The following is an 18610-nucleotide window of genomic DNA, read 5'->3' on the forward strand; positions in this document are numbered from 1 at the left end:
TTTTAATAAAAATATTTATATCTTTAAATTAAAAAAATAAAAAATAAAATAAAAAAATTTAAAAAAACGAAAATATTTAATAATTTATTTTTTTGTTTAAATCCTCCGTTTCTCTCTCTTTATCATTAAAAACCAATTCTCTCTCTCTTTAATTAAACCGACTCTCTTCTCTTTTCTTCGGTTCAGAATTCACTAAAACCAAAGAAAAAAAACCAAACCGAAGGGGACAGAAAAAACCCTGAACCGCTATCTCTCCACCTCCCTCCCCCGATTTCTCTCTCTCTAACTCTAATCTCCGCCGTCTCTTTCTCTCTTCCGCCTTCCAGCTATGGTCGTTAACGCCCGTCCCCACAAGAGAATGAAGAGACGTGTCACGGCTGATCTCTTCGACTTCCTCTCCTTCCCTTCTTCTTCCTCCATGTCCGCCGCCGGCGCCGCCCATGATCCCGACCACGACCACGACCACGACCATCTCTTCACCTGCCCCTTCCGGAACAACGTCCGCACCTTCCTCTCCAAGCACGCCCTCCTCCCCTCGCCCTCTTCCTTGTTCCCTCACCTTCTCACCTGGCAGATCCTCTTCCGCGTCGGCGACCTCGGCCTCCACGGCCCCGACTCTCAACCTGCCCTTGTTTATCTCGATATCGTCGAGGAAGACGTCGCCAGATCCAGATCCCTCTACTGCGACCAGTGCCGTGTTGTTGGTGAGTCTCCTTACACCGATTCGCCGATCTCTCTCTCTCTCTCTCTCTCTCTCTCTCTCTGAAAATCTCGCGATGTGATGTTTGAGAATTTGACTGATGGCGATATCTACGAGATTTTTTCTTTCCGTGGGGCCTTGTTGAGACGACCGTTGGATGTGTTACACGTGGCGGAATAAAAGATAATTGGATATTATTTTTGTTCTTTTGGGGCTTCGCTTTTGGACCATTTTCTTAATTTCTTTTGGAAATCTGACAAAATTATTTGTTCTTTTTTGTTTGAAACACTTCGAATATCGATTTCTTTTATACGTTTTGATGTTTTGATTTGTAAGTTTAGGGTTATGATGATGTTCTTATGGGTTATCTGTAGAAGAAGGCAGAAAAGGGTGTTTTTGTTTGATGATTGATATGAATTGTTTGGAATTGTATGGCATTGGTTAGGGTGGAGTGCACATCCTGTGTGCGCCAAACGGTACCATTTCATAATAAAGGCTAATGGAAGCTCCATTGGAGGTTATCATAAGCCATGTATGTGCTGTGGAGACGTCTTGCATCTCTCCGAGTCCAAGTGAGCTCATTTACCACACCCCTTTTTTCCCTTCTGGACTCAACAATCCAGATTTTCCTTTAATTTGTACCTTTGTTCTTCCTTTTAGCTCAATGGGTTTGTGTGATTGCTTTTGGGATTAGATATGATTTTTGCAGTTGTTTTTCTCACGATTTTGAAGAGTTTCTTATTATATTTGGATTTGTAGATGCAAGTCGTGCAACCATGTAACGAGTGCAGATGATGTAGAAGATTGGGTGTACCAGCAGTTGGAGAACAATACCCATCTCTTACATGCTGTGGTTCACTCCAATGGTTATGGGCACCTACTCAGGGTCAATGGAAGAGAGGGTGGCTCAAGCCACTTATCTGGATGCCATATCATGAATTTTTGGGATCGATTTTGTAAAATGCTTGGAGTAAGGTAAGGCAACCCCCTACAGTGAATCCTTTTGAAAATGTGTTTATGATAGCTTGTTTCAGTTCACATCACATTGTCAATTGAAGTATTTACATCTAGCCTCTTGCATTTATTAACGTGAGATACCACATCGGTTTGGGAGGAGAACGAAGCATTCCTTGTAAGGGTGTGGAAACCTCGTCCCTAGCAGACACGTTTTGAAAACCTTGAGAGAAAGCCTGAAAGGGAAAGTCCAAAGAGGACAATATCTGCTAGCGGTGAGCTTGGGTTGTCACAATTAATCTGCAAATATTTTTGTTTGCTACCTTATGAACTATTATTGGAAAAAACATGGTGAAGTAAGCTTGGTTTGATTTATTATGATGTATAAAGCAAACTGCTCGAGTGAAACCTACAAGTTTGTAATTTTATGCAATGGAAGGGCACTTCAGCACTCTTTCCATCATAACCAAAGGAAAGAAAAGCTTTCATTATTTATTATAATTTTCCTTTGCAAATTTGGTACTCACACACAATGCATGATCATAAAGTGGAACATCTGTTTTATTTTAATTATGTTTTATTCCTAGTGCATTGTTACAAATGAAATTGGGAAGATGCTTGTAACAGCCCAAGTCCATTGCTAGTAGATATTGTTCTCTTTGAACTTGCCCTTCCAATCTTCCCCTCAAGGTTTTAAAACACGTCTACTAGGGAGAGGCTTCCACACCCTTACAAAAAATGTTTCGTTCCCTTCTCCAACGGATGTTGAATCTCTCAATGCTATTCTATCGACGTTGGTGTGTGCCTATATTTGAGTATTTTATCTGAGGTCAATAATAAGTGTTGTACCCTGTATTTTTCGGTGGTATCTGTACTCCATTGTCTCTTAAAAAAAATTCAACCTCAGTGCCCTATTCTCTTCATTATGTGTTGGATCCTTGGGGAGGATTCCAGATCTAATATTCTCTAAGTTCTTTTTGGGGCTAGCTCTTCCCACAAAAGCTTAGTTGTTATGCCTTCCAAAGCTACTCTCAGATTTTTTGTTGGACAGAAATCTATGAGTTTTTGAAACAAGTCTCTTGATTGGATGGATCGGAATGAATTTATCAAAATTAAAGCTTCTCTGTGGTGTTTATTGTCAACATTTTGCTGCTTATCCTCTTAATGACATTTGTAACAATCTGGGGCCTTTTATATATGAGTTGTGATTTTACTCTTTCCCTTATCTTTGCATTTATTTCTATTAATTCTGTTTTTTCTTCTTTTATCAAGTCTACACATTGTTGTCAATGGTTGGTTGAGTTCTGTTTCTCTTTATATTTATCAATGAAAAATTCAGCCAATGCCTCTCTGTCTGTGCTGCAAATGGTGATAGTGGCATGTTCTTCCTTGTTATGGGTACATGGGTTTATTGAATTTTTGTATTCTGTATTTGAGTAGAAAGGTGAGCGTGATGGATGTGTCCAAGAAGTATGGGGTTGGGTACCGGCTGCTTCATGCCGTCACCAAAGGTCATCCGTGGTATGGCGATTGGGGTTATGAATTTGGTGCTGGTAGTTTTGCTGTCACTCCCGATGCTTACAAAATGGCTGTTGAAACCCTCTCCAGCCTTCCTTTGTCAATCTTTACATCTCAAGGACGTAAGCCCCGTTCTCATCTGCAGGACATAATTTTGTATTATCAGTCTTTGTCAGAGCGCAAACTTGTAAACGTAAGAGATCTCTTTAGGTTTCTGATGAGCTTGATTCATAATGTTCGCAAGTCATCAACATCCATTACTGATGTAACGGATGAGAAGCAGCCATCAAGGGTCTTGTGCTCGTGGACAAGAAGTGACATTACACGTGTCGAAGAAGCAATGCTGAAAGTGCTGCATGCTGTATCTGGGTCGAATTGGGTCACTTGGCGCACCCTTCGTGGTGCTGTGTGCAAAGCAGGTCCACCTGAACTGCTTGATTATTGCCTTAAGAATCTTGGTGGAAAAATATCATCTGATGGGATGGTTGTCAATGCTCAACGCAATCCTCAATCAGGTGCTTTCGAATACAGGTAAATGAATTGCTTGTTCATAATACTGTTTTGTACACTTGTAGCAAGGCTTTGTTCGTAATGTGTGGTCTCTCAAGGGGTAGATTTGTTGTTATGCAGGCTCGAACCCGGCCGTGTTTCATTGAATACTGCTACTGATTGTACTGAATCATCCATCTCTAGCTACCCATCTGAAGAGAATCTTCTGTTGGACTTGAGATTTTTGTACAATGCCATGCTTCATCCACATTCTATGGTGAACTATGGGCCCCAGCCAAGAAGGGCAGCAGCAGTGAGCTCAGCTGTGAAGCTCATAGACTGCAAGCAATTTGTAAAAGATTATAAGCCCGAGAAGCTGTCGACTAAGTTGAATCCTTTTTCGATATGTCTCTTGTGCGAGGTCGAAGTCGTGGACGACTCAAAAGACAATTCCTCAAGGCCCCCTCCAGAGCTAGTTGTACTTACATCTAATGCTACCATGTCTGACCTGAAGCTAGAAGCATCAAAAGCTTTCCAAGATGTATATTTGATGTTCAGAAGGTTTCAAGTAGAAGAGATAGTCGACCATGGGGGTGTAGATGATTCCACCCAGGTCAAGCTGCTGTTCGGACAAACCGAGTCGGTGCGTGTTAGAGGAAGATGCCAAGTGAAGATCGCGCTGAACAGGTTTCGAATGGAGAGGGGGGTAGAAAGGTGGACAGTTGAATGTAGTTGTGGAGCCAAGGACGACGACGGGGAGAAAATGCTAGCCTGCGACTTGTGTGGGGTTTGGCAACATACAAGATGCTCGGGGATTCGAGACTCCGACACGGTCCCAGGGAAATTTGTATGTTATAAATGCAGAAGCTCCATTGTTGCAATGAATACCAATGGGGAAACGGAGGCCGATACCATGCGGAGTCGGTTATGTTAGTTGAGAACTGTATTTGTGTATATAGATTTGGTTTCAGTTCTGTTTTTGTTGGGGCCTTGTGAATGTGTACAGCTGAAGTTAGGCCAAAATCTCTGATTACATTTGTTTCCTCGTTTTGTTATTCTTGTACATGTTCATAGGAAAAAGGATGATGAGTTGAAATGAAACTCGCTAACTTGTTTCTTAAGAAATGTTTGTAGGGTCATCGTCGAATTGGGTCGAATCGAATTATGATTATGTCTTAGGATAGAATTTTCCTAGAATTGAATACGTTGAACGACGATAATAGATGAACTGTAGAGCTAGATGATGCGAATATGAGATTGAAATTAGAAACTCGAGATAAGATTGTTTAAGCTAATAACACCACGGCATGGATATTAGGATATTAGAAACTCGACAACGATTGTGTGACACTTGTTCTAAATCAATGAACAAATAAGTCATGTAAAATTCACATTTCGTGAACAATATTGGTGTATGCTTGAGTCTCGAGTCATGTTTGATAGAAATGTTTTAGAAAACGTGAGCAAAGAAATACGTTGAAAACAGTTTTAAAGAAAGCAATGTTATAAGCTAAAAACGAGTAGGCAACAACGACTTTGATAGCATATAACTCGGGTAGGAAGAATTGACAACTAGTCGCATTCTTTTATAGTACATCTTGTGGAGTTTTAGCCCTAGCGAGATAGAATATTAGATAGAATGTTAGGTAACGATGAACAAATTCACCACCTCCATCCATTCAAAAGTATTTTAAACCTTGTAGATACAAGATTTTAAACTAAGAGAATAAACATTGGAAAGACATCATAAACACACTATGTTCAAGAATGTCCCAAACATCCTTAAAAAAACATAATATCATTATTGTATTGTTAATTATACAGTACAAGAATTCATAAGCTGCTCTGTCGCACAAGTACAAGCAAACCAAATCATATGGTATCTCCAACAGAGATAAACACGACAATTTTAAACACAATCATGTTTTACATTTGAACGTGCACACAACACAAACATTTGCAGCCTATAAACAACAGAGATTTTGAGGTTTGTTGTAATGTTAGTGTGACTGGTGGGAGGGGGAAGAGGCTGTGAATTGGTAGGAGGCATAGGACATGGTGCCATGGTCCCAGCTATGATGGATTAGCTTGGTTTTCGGGTCGCCTCCTGCTGCCCCGATCGCAACGTGGAGTGGGTAAAAGTGGTCCGGACTCGGATGTGCCATTTTTGCATGTGGAGCCTTCTTCTCGTACTCGTTCACATCGTCATATCTACCCATAAAACATTTTTATTCTGATTCCCGGTTAAGAAAAAGAAACAAAACATTTTTTCTTCAAGAAAGTGAAATGTCTCTTCAAAAACTAAATTCAAAAGTCTCTTCAAAAGTTTCATATGAATCGGTTGGGGAGGAGAACTAATCATTGTTTATAAGGGTATGGAAACCTCTCCCTAACAGACGTATTTTTAAAATTTTGAGGGGAAGTCCAAAAGGAAATACAAAAAAAAACAATAAATTGAAAAGATGCTTCGACTAAACCATGAAAGCATCTAAAACAACTTAGGCACATAATTAAGGTACAAACAGTGAAAGTGATGAACGTACCTTCCTTGAAGAAGAGCATCTTTAAGCCAAGTATCAAACTCAAGAGCCCATGGGGCAGTGGCTGAAGGCTTACCACTGCGGTTGAGAGTCCTAAGGTTGTGTGTGGCACTTCCTGACCCAATTATTAGAACTCCTTCATCCTTAAGAGGAGCCAATGCTTTGCCCAAGTTGTAATGATGTGTCCCATTTAGGTGTGATTGTACTGAAAGTTGGCAAACTGGTATGTCTGCCTCTGGATACATGAACATTAGAGGAACCCATGCTCCATGGTCCAGCCCCCGCCCTCGCTCCTCGTCGACTCGCTCGAACCCGGCCCTTATCAGAGTCTCCTTCACCCTCTTCGCCAACTCTGGAGCTCCGGGTGCTGGATATTTAATCTGTTTTCAAGTCATTCTAAACATGTTAGGGCTCTATCTATGTTGAACCAAAGCCAAACAGGGATGGTGACAGAGAAGGTGCTTGTTTAAACCTCATTTTCTACATTTGAATGGAATTCTCACGTTAATAATATTCCACCGTCCAAGTCTACCTCTAGGTTTTAAAACGTGTGTGCTAGGGAGAGGTTTCCACACCCTTGTAAAGAATGCTTTTGTTCCCCTCTCCAACCGATGTGGGATCTCACAATTCACCCTCTTCGAGGCCCAGCGTCTTCGCTGGCACTCGTTCCCTTCTCCAGTCAATGTGGGACCCCTCAATCCACCCTTCTTCGGGCCCAGCGTTCTTGCTGGCACATCACCTTGTGTCCACCCCCTTCGATTTTGTTCCTGGAATGAAAAGAAATCTAATATCCATCTCTTGTTTATTAGAACAATTGTATAAAGTATCTTTTGAAATCAATGAAGTGTTCATTTGCAAAAGAGGTATTCATATTTGTTCTGCAAAACTAGAAAACAACTTATATATGTTAAAACCAAGCAAAACAAAAGCTATTTTAAATACTGAAATGTTTAAAACAGCTGAAACTCAAAATAAACGACAAAAGATTTCTCCTAATACCTATCTTTGGCACTTAAGACTAGGCCACATTAATCTCAATAGGATTGAGAGATTGGTTAAAAGAGGACTTCTAAATAAGTTAGAAGACAATTCTTTACCTCCATGTGAGTCTTGTCTTGAGGGTAAAATGACTAAACGATCATTTTGCGAAAAAGGTTATAGAGCCAAAGAAACCTTAGAACTCGTGCATACAGATCTCTGTGGTCCAATGAATGTCAAAGCACGAGAAGGGTATGTATATTTCATCAGTTTTATTGATGATTATTCAAGGTATGGCTATCTTTACCTAATGCATCACAAGTCCGAAGCTCTTGAAAAATTCAGAGAGTATAAGACTGAGGTTGAGAATCTATTAGGTAAAACTATTAAAACACTTCGATCAGATCGAGGAGGAGAGTACATGGATTTAAGATTTCAGGACTATATGATAGAACATGGAATAAGGTCTCAACTCTCAGCCCCTAGTATGCCTCAACAAAATGGTGTATCAGAAAGGAGAAATAGAACTCTATTAGACATGGTTCGGTCTATGATGAGTTTCGCTCAATTACCCGATCCGTTTTGGGGATATGCAGTGGAGACTGCTACATACATTTTGAACATGGTTCCTACTAAGAGTGTTTCAGAAACACCTTATGAGTTATGGAAAGGGCGTAAAGGTAGTTTACGTCACTTCAGAATTTGGGGATGTCCAGCACATGTGTTGTTGCAAAATCCCAAGAAATTAGAACGTCGTTCAAAATTATGTCTATTCGTAGGATACCCCAAAGAGACGAAAGGTGGTTTGTTTTATGATCCTCAAGAAAATAGAGTGTTTGTATCAACGAACGCTACATTCTTAGAGGAAGACCACGTAAGCAATCATCAACTTCGTAGCAAACTAGTATTAAGTGAGATTTCTAAAGAAGCTACTGATAAAACAACAACAGTTGTTGATCAAGCTGATCCTTCAATCAGAGTTGTTGATGGAGCTGACACTTTTGGTCAATCACATCCTTCTCAAAAGTTGAGAATTCCACTCAAACTTGTGGGGTTTATTTGGCAAATATGCAAGTTTGGTTAAACCAAATTTTGACACCTCAAAATTCCACTAACATGGATTTTTCCATTAGATGAAAGTCAACATTTTGACTTTCTTCATTTTAATTCAACAATTGGAATTTGAGTGCAAAATGGCCCGGAAGCGAAAGTGAAAAAATTCGTATTTTAACCATTTATATGTGTAAGATTTTTAAACTTGAGCGTTTCCTTATAGATTCGTCGAAAAACATAGAAAGAAACAAAGGTTTTTCAGATAGTGATTCGGATGCCTCCACGAGGGTCTTTTCATAAGGGTTGAGGCTGTGGAATCACGCAATTACATCATTACTAATATATTTTTGAAAGGTGAAGTTCAAAGGTTAAAATATAAACAGACTATGTTAACCAGGAATGAGAAGCAACCTGATAAATGGAACCATTTCCATATCCTAAATACAAAATTCAGAGCACAAAATCCAATTCAGAATTCTCCAACACCTCATGTTATTGAATTCAAAAATGGAAAAAATGGATGCTAAATCCAAACAATCATTGATAATTCCAGAAAAACATCATAAAAGAAATGATCCTAAAGCCAGAAATGAAAAGAGTACATTCCATTACCTTGTACATAGAGGAGGGGAAGCCATAGAAGTCGTAGATGGTATCATTAGGACCTGAGACGACATTGACAGTGGGGAAAGTGGTGTCGTAATGGGCAGAAATGCAGAGAATGGCTTTGGGTTTGACCGCAACGACCTCGTTCTTCCAAGATTTGAAGAACTGCCTCGCTTTTATGCTATCGTCGATGCTGAGCATCGGAGAGCCATGGGAGAGGTAAAAAGTGTCGTTCAAAGCCATGGAATAATGCGCGATCGGATTCTATTGGCTCTGAATTTGATCGAAATTTTAGGGTCAACTACACCAAAATGATGGCTATATTTGAGGCGGAGGTCGGGGGTAGGTGGGGGAGGTTCTCAACGTTAGGTACAACAAGCACATATTTACGTGTATATTCAAATCAGAGCTCTTTCAAAAAAAAATGGTAAAATATTTGCAAAAACAGAACTATTTTTAATACACGGTTTCAAATGTCATATGTCACAGTCATGCTTTTCTAGGACGTCTTGTTCGTGGCCGCATACACGGTTTCAATATTGTATGTCATATGTCACGGTCATACTTTTCTAGAACCTGTTGTTCGTGGCCACATACCCAGGTCATACCAAACTCTTTATTCACGGTCATGCTTTTCTAGGACGGGTTGTTCGTGGCCACATGCCCAGGTCATACCAAACTCTTTATTCACGGTCATGCTTTTCTAGGACGTGCTGTTCGTGGCCGCATCCCCAAGTCATACCAAATTCTTTATTCACGATCATGCTTTTCTAGGACGTGTTGTTCGTGGCCACATGCCCAGGTCATACCAAACTCTTTATTCACGGTCATGCTTTTCTAGGACGTGTTGTTCGTGGCTGCATGCCCAGGTCATACCAAACTCTTTATTCACGGTCATGCATATCTTAAATTATACAAAATCTCACATTCTCTAAATTAGGCGATGTGAGATTTTCATCATCCAACAGCGACTAGTTGTCAGTTCTTCCTACCCAAATTATATAATATTTTAGTTGTGATGTTTCTTTCTTGGTTTATAGTCATATAAGACTTTCAAACTCTCTTTCAACCTTGCTTTCAAAATCTTTTTCAAAAATCTTCCTGTTTTCTAAAACTTCTCTTCAAAACAGGGTCAGAGGTTCGAACATACGTTGCTTGGTCGCAACGACGCGAATCCAAATTGGCTTGACTCATTCAATATTGGGAATCAATGCTACATAATTGTAAAAGTCTGCCGCCAAAAAAAGTAGAATTCAATGTGGTCATTGGTTAGGTATAATAATGCCAAATTTGCTCTAAAAATAATGCAAATGACATTTGAACGATTAGCTCGAACCACTTGCACAGAGTTTTCCTTTTGATGTAGGTAAGGAGAGAACGGTGACTAGTGATTTTCCATCATGAAGTTTCAACTCTCATGAGAATCTAACAAACGGCATGTGTCACAATCGCATCTTATAGGACTCGTATTGCAATTGTGCGGTATTTACTCTTGCCCTCGAGTAAATCAACCGACCAAACTTGGATCGTTGTTGGCATGGACGATGTATGCTCAAGTCTTCGGCCCTACCCTTAGAAAACTATTTTAGTTGGTAGTTATAACAAGTATATAGGGTTCAAATTATATAAAAAGGAATCACGACTTTCTACAATGATATGATATTGCCTAGTTTGAGCTTAAGTTATCATAATTTTGCTTTGGATTTCTCCGAAAGGTCTCGTGTCAATAGAGATGTATTCATTGCTGACAATGATCGTGTAAATTAGCGAATATACCTCACATATTTCAAATAATTAAGTTAAAAATAAAAATGTAAAATTTTGAAATTTTAAAATTAGTAATTAGAGATGTATTTTTTTTTTTTTTTCGAAAAAAAATAACAAATAAATAAATAGAAGACCTGCATTCATATTCGAAGTGGATCCGTGCTTGTGTATTCGAAACCATTCCAATCGGATTTCCTCAGAATTAGGGCTTCAGGGTCGAATCGCGAGTCTCGTTGCGTTCTCTTCAAGGTCAGTTTAGCCGCTTCTTGATTGAAAGTTGCAGATTCTTCTTAATTTGGCACCATTGATTAAGCATTTTTCTATTTCTGTGATGATTTTCTCTTGGCTTTGCATATTTTTGGATACAAATTTGCCAATTTTTGTTGATGTACTTACATTTGTGCTGTCTGTTTACTCCGTTCTTAGAATCAGGGCTTCCTTTCTTTCTGTTTTTAGTGGCAATGAAGTTCTCGAATAAATCTTCACTCAACCGTCGTATTTCCAGAAACCAAATCAAATCGATTATTCGAATCAAGGAGGTTCAGTTTGGCTAATTTCTCTGGCCATTTCAAATTAAACCAAACTAATTCAAGATGGTTCTGTTACCGGTCATATGATATGATATTGTTCAGTCGGCCAATATAATTACGAATGAGATTCATTTTTGGTGACTATATATTTATTTATTGTATTGATCCATTTTTAACTGCATAGGTGTTTCTTCTCAAATCTCATTACAGCTCTACTGTATCTGCCGCCACCATTGCCATGAAGTTCTCAAATCTATTATGTTATTAGTCAATATTTTCTGGGCAGAGCACATAGTGAAATCGTAGACTTTTTGAGTGACAAGAAGAGGCCCTTGAAGACTTTTTAAGTTGGAAATGAATTCAGAAGCCTTGCAGGTAGCTAAGGTTTACCGCCAGATTCTCAAAGCTGTAAAGAACCATATTGGAAAGGAAGAGAACAAGAAGCATTTTGTGGACTATGTGGCTCAGAAGTTCAGGGAGACAAGCACACTTTCGAAACCCCATTCTGTTCAACAGAAAATCAAGCTTGCTCGCGATTACACATTTCTACTTAACAGCGTGCACCATCAAAAGGCAATACTTCACTTCCACTATTTAAAACTTTTTGCTTGTTCGAATAAAGAATTAGGCCTTGATAACCATTGTTGTATTTTTCATAGTTTCTTTAGAATGAATTTCATCTTTTATAACTTATAAGGGAACCTTCAGATTCTTAGTCGAATTTCAAAAACAATTTTTTTTCGAACTTGGCTTGAATTTCAAAAACATTCAACCCTTTGGCTATAGGTGGAAGTAGTGTTGACTAGTGGGGCCTCAGTAATCTTTTGTTTGGTTATGTGATTCATTCACTATAATTTTCTTTTACAATGTAGATTAATTTGTAGTCCATTGAGGATTTTTGACAAATGAGGACTTGTTAATGGTTCATTAATCTAAGTACGACGTATAATATAGATACTGTTTCATTAGGTGGTTTATCAATCAATTTGTAGATCTTCAATGCAAGATTTGATGGGGAAAATAGCTACTTCTTACGTTCTACTATCTGCAATTACAGAGTAATGAGATATTCAAATTCTAGCAGAAGACAAATTATAGCTCAGAATCAAGAATAAATGAACTTCTGCTTCGTTTCCTCATTTGATGTTTGTTAATAATTGTAATTTTTATTGGTTATGTATGTTCAGGACTTGCTGTTCTCGTACAACATTGCTGTTGATAGATCAGATGAAATGAAGCGGATATTGGGCAAGTCTGCAGCAAGTGTGGGGCTTAAACTTCCGGAGGTTTATCAACCCTGACGCCCTGTGGTTGTTTTATTAAGCAGAATTACTTTGTTCCTCCTAAGAAAAGAAGAATAATGACTTCGATGAGCTGCCTCTGTACCAGCAGACTTTAATATTGTTGATCTTCTACCATCTGATACTTCAGTTTTATGTGCATTGGAAGAAGCAAAGTTCAGCTACGAAGGTTTTTCCTCTTATTACAACTTCTGAGGGTGAGTTTGACAGCAATCTGGTGAGTTATTTGTTTCATTTCCATATAATATGTACTTCAATAACGTGAAAAAGAGCCGTTGAATTTTGATCAAGAGGCACTTTGACTTAGTTGGATCTTAGTTGTAGGTGTTTTCATCGCAATATAATCAACCAACCGTTTGAAGTTATGTGTTTACTCATTTTCACTTTGACCAACTTCTTGATCAATTATTTTGCTCATCATCCAAGCCCCCCATATAGAATTTCTGAGTAATTGGAAGTCACTTTAGATGATGAGGCCATAGGAACGGGTGCATCATGACATCGTAAGATATTTTGTCTTAATGAATTAGTTGGTACTAGAAATGCTGGAACAGTCGATGACTGCTTAGTCTCATTCGAGAGTCTATTCTCTTTGTATTATATTTGGGCTCCATCCCGTCCATTGTATAATTGCGCAGGAAGGTATCACGTGCCTTTTGTCTCATGCATCTAACCTGCTTACGGGTTCACCTGTTTTAGTCATTTATGAAGTATTAGAATTGAAAAATAGGCATTGCCTTTGGTTTCATACTCTATCTACAAATACGAGAATAACCCATTTTAGGTCTAAGTAACATATAATTGAAGGAGATGGAAGACCTCCAATGTCACCTGTCAAACGTTTTCATTTCTATAATTGATTTAGACATTTCTGTATAGATAACAAATCTATTTATAACTGTTCTCTTACAACAGAGAGATTTAATGGTGGTTCAATAATTACGGGATAGAATTGAATTTCCCACGTTTGTGGAAGGATTACTATTTGAGGACTAATTTCCCACGCATTCAACGGCATGTGCTTGTGCCTCACATTGAGCTCTATATATCCCTTCCCCACTGCACTCCATGCCTTTACCTTACTAGCTTATTTCTGATGGCTTTGAACGACACTTTCTATGTATCCCATGGATCCCCAACGCTAACCATCGACGATGGCATCAAAGCAAGGCACTTCTTCAAATCATGGAAGGACAAGGTTTTTTCCCAAACACCCAAAGCCATTCTTTGTGTCTCTGCCCATTTCGACACCGCCTATCCCACCGTCAACGTCGTTTCTGGCCCCAACGACACCATCTACGACTTCTATGGTTTCCCCTCCTCCATGTACGAGGTAACATACTAAACCTAGCAAGTGTATGTTAGGAACCACGACTCTTCACAATGGTATGATATTGTTCGCTTTGAGCATAAGCTCTCATTACTTTGCTTTTGGTTTCCCCAAAAGACCTCGTACCAATGGAGATGTATTTCTTACTTATAAACTCATGATCAACCCTTTATTAGCCGATGTGGGACACCTCTTCCAACAATTCTCAACCGTTTAGGCATTTATATATTTTCAAGCTTTGAACACTTTGAGAGAAATTTTCCAATATTGATAACAATAATGCATAAATGATGTGAAAAACAGTTAAAATATCCAGCACCAGGAGCTCCGGCATTGGCGAAGAGGGTGAAGGAAGCTCTGAAGGGGGCCGGGTTCGAGCGGGTGGACGAGGAGAAAGGGCGAGGGCTGGACCATGGAGCATGGGTTCCTCTGATGTTCATGTATCCAGAGGCAGACATTCCAGTTTGCCAACTTTCAGTACAATCACGCCTAAATGGGACACACCATTACAACATGGGCAAGGCATTGGCCCCTCTTAAGGATGAAGGGGTTCTCATTGTTGGGTCAGGAAGTGCCACACACAACCTTAGGACACTCGACCGCCACGCCAGGTCTTCTGTCAACGCCTCATGGGCCATTGAATTTGACGATTGGCTTAAACATGCTCTCCTTCAAGGAAGGTAATTTCACTTCTAATCAAATAAATTAAAAGATATAGAAAGATACTTATAAAAAATATTTGCCTATAATTGTAATATCCCACATTAGTTGGGAGGAGAACGAAACACCCTGGTGTACAAAGGGTGTACAAAATCTTTCTCTAGCAGACGCGTTTTAAAGTCTTGAAGGGAAACCCGAAAGGAAAAGTCCAAAGAAGACAATATCTGTGCGGTGGGGTGGGGCTGTGCGGTGGGGTTGGGCTTGGGCCGTTACAGTAATAAAAGATCAATATGATATATATGGTAAGCTATAATTCAATATTAAATATCCATAACACCTTCAACGGTTGAAGTAGACATCTCTCACTTATTCTTTGCTCATTTAGCTTAAATAAATATTTTTTGTTTGAGAATTAGAAGAATATTTCGTGTGGTAGATACGAAGATGTGAACGAGTACAAAAAGAAGGCTCCAAATGCAGAAAAGGCACATCCAAGTCCCGACCACCTATTTCCGCTCCATGTCGCGATCGGGGCAGCCGGAGGCCACCCCAAAACGAAGCTAGTCCACCATAGCTGGGACCTTGGCACCATGTCCTACGCCTCCTACCAGTTCACAGCCTCTTAAACCCTAAACCCACTAATCGCATCAACATTACAAACCTCCAACTCTTCTAGTTGCCTTGTATCTTTGTTAATATAATGGAGTATGTTTGTAAAATGATCCTATTTATTTCTGTGACAAACCATATAATTTGGTTTTGGTTTATTACAACATTGTATGAACGTTTATTGTTCAGTGAATTGAAATAGCACTACCATATTACGAGATCCCACTTTGGTTGGAGAGGGGAACAAAATATTCCTTATAAGAATGTGGAAACCTCTCCCTAGTAGACACGTTTTAAAATCGTGAGGCTGACAACAATACGTAACGGGCCAAAACGGACAATATCTACTAGCGATAGGTTTGGGCTATTATAAATGGTATCAGAGCCCGACGAACGGTGCGCCAGCGAGGACGCTGACCCTAAGGGGGTAGATTGTAAGAACCCACATTGGTTGGAAAGGGGATGATAGTACGTAACGGACTAAAGCGGACAATATCTTTTAGTAGTGAACTTGAGCTGTTACAAACACGGTTCTAAAAGAGAGAGAACTTTAGTGAACAAGAGTTAATTACAAATAACTATAATATGATCGTTATCACACACTCGCACGCACACAAAACACCGACATCCACACGTGAGTGTTGCATTACTTATTATTAACAACTAATACATCTAAATCAATTAACCCTACGGCAGTTGCGGCGGACTTGGCCCCAACGACCTTCCTTTACATCAAGCATACCCATTTTGATGATGGCCTGTTGGAAGTCCAAGAAGAACAGAGCTTGGTTCATGGCGTAGGCATTGACAATGCCCCTCGTACGCGGGCTAGCGAACAACGTCTGGTCCGAAAACAGAACCCCGGCTCCTCTCGACAGCGCGTTGTAATAGACGTTGTCGAAGCTGTCGGCCGTGGCGTCGAATGTTTGTATTGCATTGTCGCCGTTGCTGCATGTTCTTGATAGTGTTCTCCCAAAGTTGGGACTCAGAAGAGGGTCGGTGCCCTCCAGTCTGTCTTTGAATGATACGCATCGTGCCACTCCCAATGTATGCGCCCCTAAACATACATGTCAATTATCGATGAGTTATATAATTAACCGTTTAAGTTGGGTGTTAGAGATGGTCTAAAGTTTACCGGAAAGTGCGACCATTTGCTGAGCAGTAAAGCCACGGCGGGCGAAGGTATTAACAAGCTGAGATGCATTGAAGAAAGGCGAAGGCAAATTGGCGGTGTCTTCGATTCTGGATCTCGTTCCGTCCTTTCTTCCCTTCGGTATGTCATAAAATGGACCTCCCGCCTGTTAAGTTACTCGTTAGTAAGCTCTGTTAGACGAACACGACTCTCCACAATGGTATGATATTGTCCACTTTGAGTATAAGCTCTCATGGCTTTTTTGGGCTTTTGGCCTCATACCAATGGAGTTAGTATTCCTCGCTTATAAACCCATGATAATTCCCTAAATTAGCGGATGTGGGACTTCCATCATCCAACAAGCTCGAATAAAAGTGTGATATTTTGAAACTTAACGATGAAATGAAAATTATATCCAAAACCCATTAACCAAAAATATATTTTTCATTAGGATCGAGGGAAAAAAATTTAAAAATTACCCAAAAGACTGCATCTCTGGCCGCCATGGCGACAATGTCGGCGCAAGAAACAACACCAGGACATTGGTTTTCTAATTGTTCCTTAATGTCATCAATAACCTCGTAACCTCGTAAGCTTTCGTTGGCTGGAGAATCCTTTTCTGCTGTGTTGTCTCGTGTCGAATCAATCAACACTGATCCATCGCATCCCTATTCATATCAAGATCAGTATTTGCATCTTTAATTAAAAAAAACACGAGATTGAGGAAAATGGGATGTTTAAAGTCTAATTTACCTCAACGAAACAGTCATGAAAATGCATTCGAATGAGCGATGCAGCCAAAGTGGGATCATTTTGAAGAGCTCGATTCACCGTGTTCTTCACAATCGGATCCACAAACGGGCAGCTCATCAAGTAATATCCCATACTCAACCCATTTACGCCTCTAAATGTTACACTAACGCCCACCAACACGATAATACTAACTAAGTTCATCGACATCGACATCAACCATGACATTTCGAAAGTAGCTAGGTTGAATGAGAATAGAAGATGGTTAAAGAAGAGTTGTGGTGGGAGTTTGTGTATTTATACATGGACATGGAGAGTATAGTTTGAAGTGAAGAACAAGGAGAGTGGGTTCATCACATTGTCCACTCAAACAAGCCATGATATTAAATAATTAATGATTTGTATACAGCTTTTTTGATGTGTTCATTGCATGTTGGATTATTAAACCTAACACCAACAATTCAATCAAATCTGGATTCCAATTCACATAAATAATTGAAAATGTGTTTGAAATCAACATCCACACACACATACACATGATCGTAACATAAATTATTCATTAGGAAGCTCGTTACATAACGACATAAGTCTATCGCTAGTAAATATTGTTTCATCTAAGTTGTACCTTTTAGACTTTCCCTCAGGGTTTTTAAAATATGTCTGTTAAATACAGGTTTTCATACCTTTATAAAGAATGTTTCGTTTCCCTCTCCAATCGATGTGGGATCTCATAATCCACTCTTCTTCGGAGCCCAGTGTTCTCGTTGGACACTCGTTTCTCGTTCTAATTGATGTGAGATTTAACAATTCACCCCCTTCGGGGCTCAACATATTTGCTGACACTCGTTTCTCTCTCCAATCGATGTGGGACCTCACAATCCACTCCCCTCCAGGGTCCAGCGTCCGAGACTCATTCCTCTCTCCAATCGATGTGGGATCTAACAATCCACCCCCTTCGGGACTCAGCATCTTTGCTGACACTTGTTCCTTTCTTCCGTCGATATGGGATCTCACAATCTACTCTCCTTCAGGGTCCAGCGTCCTTGCTGACACTTGTTCCTCTCTCCAATCGATGTGTGATCTCACAATCCACTCAATTTCAAGGTCCAGCGTCCTTGCTGACACTCGTTCCTCTCTCCATCGATGTGGGATCTAACAATCCACTCTCTTTAGGGCTCAGCATCTTTGCTGACACTCATTCCTCTCTCCAGTCGATGTGGGATCTGCAATCCACTCTCCTTCAGGATCCAGCGTCCTCGCTGACACTCGTTCCTCTCTCTAATCGATGTGGGATCTCACAGTCCACTTCCTTTTAGGGTACAGCGTCCTCGCCGACACTCGTTCCTCTCTCCAATCGATGTGGAATCTAACAATCCACCCCTTTCGGGGTTCAACATCTTTGTTGACACTTCGTTCCTCTCTCCAATGGATGTGGGGTCTCACAATCCTCTTCCCTTCAGAGTCCAGCATTCTCGCTGACACTCGTTCCTCTCTCCAATCGATGTGGGACCTCACAATCCACTCTCTTCAGGGCCCAATGTCCTATAAAACTATGAAAATTTCGATGATGTCGGAAAAAAAAACTCGCTCGGGCTGGATCTTTAAGTATAAGAGAGTAGTTAGGATAGTAAGGTGGGGATTTAAGATAATGGAAGGTGGGAGAGGTGAAAAAGGTGCATATAATGGTTGGAGA

At 40.0% G+C, this 18610-nt stretch overlaps 5 protein-coding genes across 7 annotated transcripts; 3 read left to right on the forward strand and 2 right to left on the reverse strand.

Annotated features, from left to right (window-relative positions):
- The first annotated feature begins 276 nt into the window (after nt 1-276).
- LOC111803957 (PHD finger protein At1g33420) lies at nt 277-4786 on the forward strand. Its single transcript, XM_023688580.2, has 5 exons — nt 277-704; nt 1146-1272; nt 1460-1675; nt 3095-3703; nt 3803-4786. The coding sequence occupies exons 1-5, from the start codon at nt 329-331 to the stop codon at nt 4593-4595; spliced, it is 2121 nt and encodes a 706-aa protein (XP_023544348.2). The 5' UTR covers nt 277-328; the 3' UTR covers nt 4596-4786.
- Nucleotides 4787-5443: 657 nt separating this feature from the next.
- On the reverse strand, nt 5444-9210 carry LOC111804546 (extradiol ring-cleavage dioxygenase). The gene is made up of 3 exons (XM_023689392.2): nt 8845-9210; nt 6205-6581; nt 5444-5872 (listed from the first exon to the last, which is right to left on the reverse strand). Exons 1-3 carry the CDS (start codon nt 9079-9081, stop codon nt 5662-5664), a joined length of 825 nt encoding a protein of 274 aa, XP_023545160.2. The 5' UTR covers nt 9082-9210; the 3' UTR covers nt 5444-5661.
- A 1504-nt stretch (nt 9211-10714) lies between these two features.
- LOC111804382 (complex 1 protein, LYR family protein) lies at nt 10715-12801 on the forward strand. Of its 2 annotated transcripts, none has more exons than XM_023689164.2 (3): nt 10715-10854; nt 11320-11708; nt 12323-12801. In XM_023689164.2, the coding sequence occupies exons 2-3, from the start codon at nt 11490-11492 to the stop codon at nt 12434-12436; spliced, it is 333 nt and encodes a 110-aa protein (XP_023544932.2). In that variant the 5' UTR covers nt 10715-10854; nt 11320-11489; the 3' UTR covers nt 12437-12801. The 2 variants fall into 2 exon arrangements, with proteins under 2 accessions (XP_023544932.2, XP_023544933.2); XM_023689165.2 differs by having other exon boundaries at nt 11346-11708.
- A 148-nt stretch (nt 12802-12949) lies between these two features.
- On the forward strand, nt 12950-15228 carry LOC111804381 (extradiol ring-cleavage dioxygenase). Of its 2 annotated transcripts, none has more exons than XM_023689161.2 (3): nt 12950-13769; nt 14070-14446; nt 14863-15228. In XM_023689161.2, the coding sequence occupies exons 1-3, from the start codon at nt 13533-13535 to the stop codon at nt 15050-15052; spliced, it is 804 nt and encodes a 267-aa protein (XP_023544929.2). In that variant the 5' UTR covers nt 12950-13532; the 3' UTR covers nt 15053-15228. The 2 variants fall into 2 exon arrangements, with proteins under 2 accessions (XP_023544929.2, XP_023544930.2); XM_023689162.2 differs by lacking the exon at nt 14863-15228 and adding an exon at nt 14535-14664.
- Nucleotides 15229-15593: 365 nt separating this feature from the next.
- On the reverse strand, nt 15594-17172 carry LOC111803304 (Peroxidase superfamily protein). The gene is made up of 4 exons (XM_023687645.2): nt 16921-17172; nt 16647-16835; nt 16171-16333; nt 15594-16092 (listed from the first exon to the last, which is right to left on the reverse strand). Exons 1-4 carry the CDS (start codon nt 17143-17145, stop codon nt 15713-15715), a joined length of 957 nt encoding a protein of 318 aa, XP_023543413.2. The 5' UTR covers nt 17146-17172; the 3' UTR covers nt 15594-15712.
- Nucleotides 17173-18610: the final 1438 nt, after the last annotated feature.

Source organism: Cucurbita pepo, chromosome 10 (assembly GCF_057944985.1).
Source record: "Cucurbita pepo subsp. pepo isolate OVF chromosome 10, ASM5794498v1, whole genome shotgun sequence".
Lineage (NCBI taxonomy): Eukaryota > Viridiplantae > Streptophyta > Magnoliopsida > Cucurbitales > Cucurbitaceae > Cucurbita > Cucurbita pepo.

Bases quoted from the DNA above. Each gene is read 5' to 3' on its own strand.
- LOC111804381 (XM_023689161.2), top strand. From the start codon at position 13,533: ATGGCTTTGAACGACACTTTCTATGTATCCCATGGATCCCCAACGCTA. The intron at 13,770-14,069 runs GTAACATACTAA...TGTGAAAAACAG, and splicing joins TCCCCTCCTCCATGTACGAG to TTAAAATATCCAGCACCAGG. The intron at 14,447-14,862 runs GTAATTTCACTT...TTCGTGTGGTAG, and splicing joins CATGCTCTCCTTCAAGGAAG to ATACGAAGATGTGAACGAGT.
- LOC111803304 (XM_023687645.2), bottom strand. From the start codon at position 17,145: ATGTCATGGTTGATGTCGATGTCGATGAACTTAGTTAGTATTATCGTG. The intron at 16,836-16,920 runs GTAAATTAGACT...TGATATGAATAG, and splicing joins TTCATGACTGTTTCGTTGAG to GGATGCGATGGATCAGTGTT. The intron at 16,334-16,646 runs GTAATTTTTAAA...GTAACTTAACAG, and splicing joins CCAGAGATGCAGTCTTTTGG to GCGGGAGGTCCATTTTATGA.
- LOC111803957 (XM_023688580.2), top strand. From the start codon at position 329: ATGGTCGTTAACGCCCGTCCCCACAAGAGAATGAAGAGACGTGTCACG. The intron at 705-1,145 runs GTGAGTCTCCTT...GGCATTGGTTAG, and splicing joins CGACCAGTGCCGTGTTGTTG to GGTGGAGTGCACATCCTGTG. The intron at 1,676-3,094 runs GTAAGGCAACCC...GTATTTGAGTAG, and splicing joins TGTAAAATGCTTGGAGTAAG to AAAGGTGAGCGTGATGGATG.
- LOC111804382 (XM_023689164.2), top strand. From the start codon at position 11,490: ATGAATTCAGAAGCCTTGCAGGTAGCTAAGGTTTACCGCCAGATTCTC. The intron at 11,709-12,322 runs GCAATACTTCAC...ATGTATGTTCAG, and splicing joins ACAGCGTGCACCATCAAAAG to GACTTGCTGTTCTCGTACAA.
- LOC111804546 (XM_023689392.2), bottom strand. From the start codon at position 9,081: ATGGCTTTGAACGACACTTTTTACCTCTCCCATGGCTCTCCGATGCTC. The intron at 6,582-8,844 runs GTAATGGAATGT...ACTTGAAAACAG, and splicing joins TCCCCTCCTCTATGTACAAG to ATTAAATATCCAGCACCCGG. The intron at 5,873-6,204 runs GTACGTTCATCA...TTTTATGGGTAG, and splicing joins GATGCTCTTCTTCAAGGAAG to ATATGACGATGTGAACGAGT.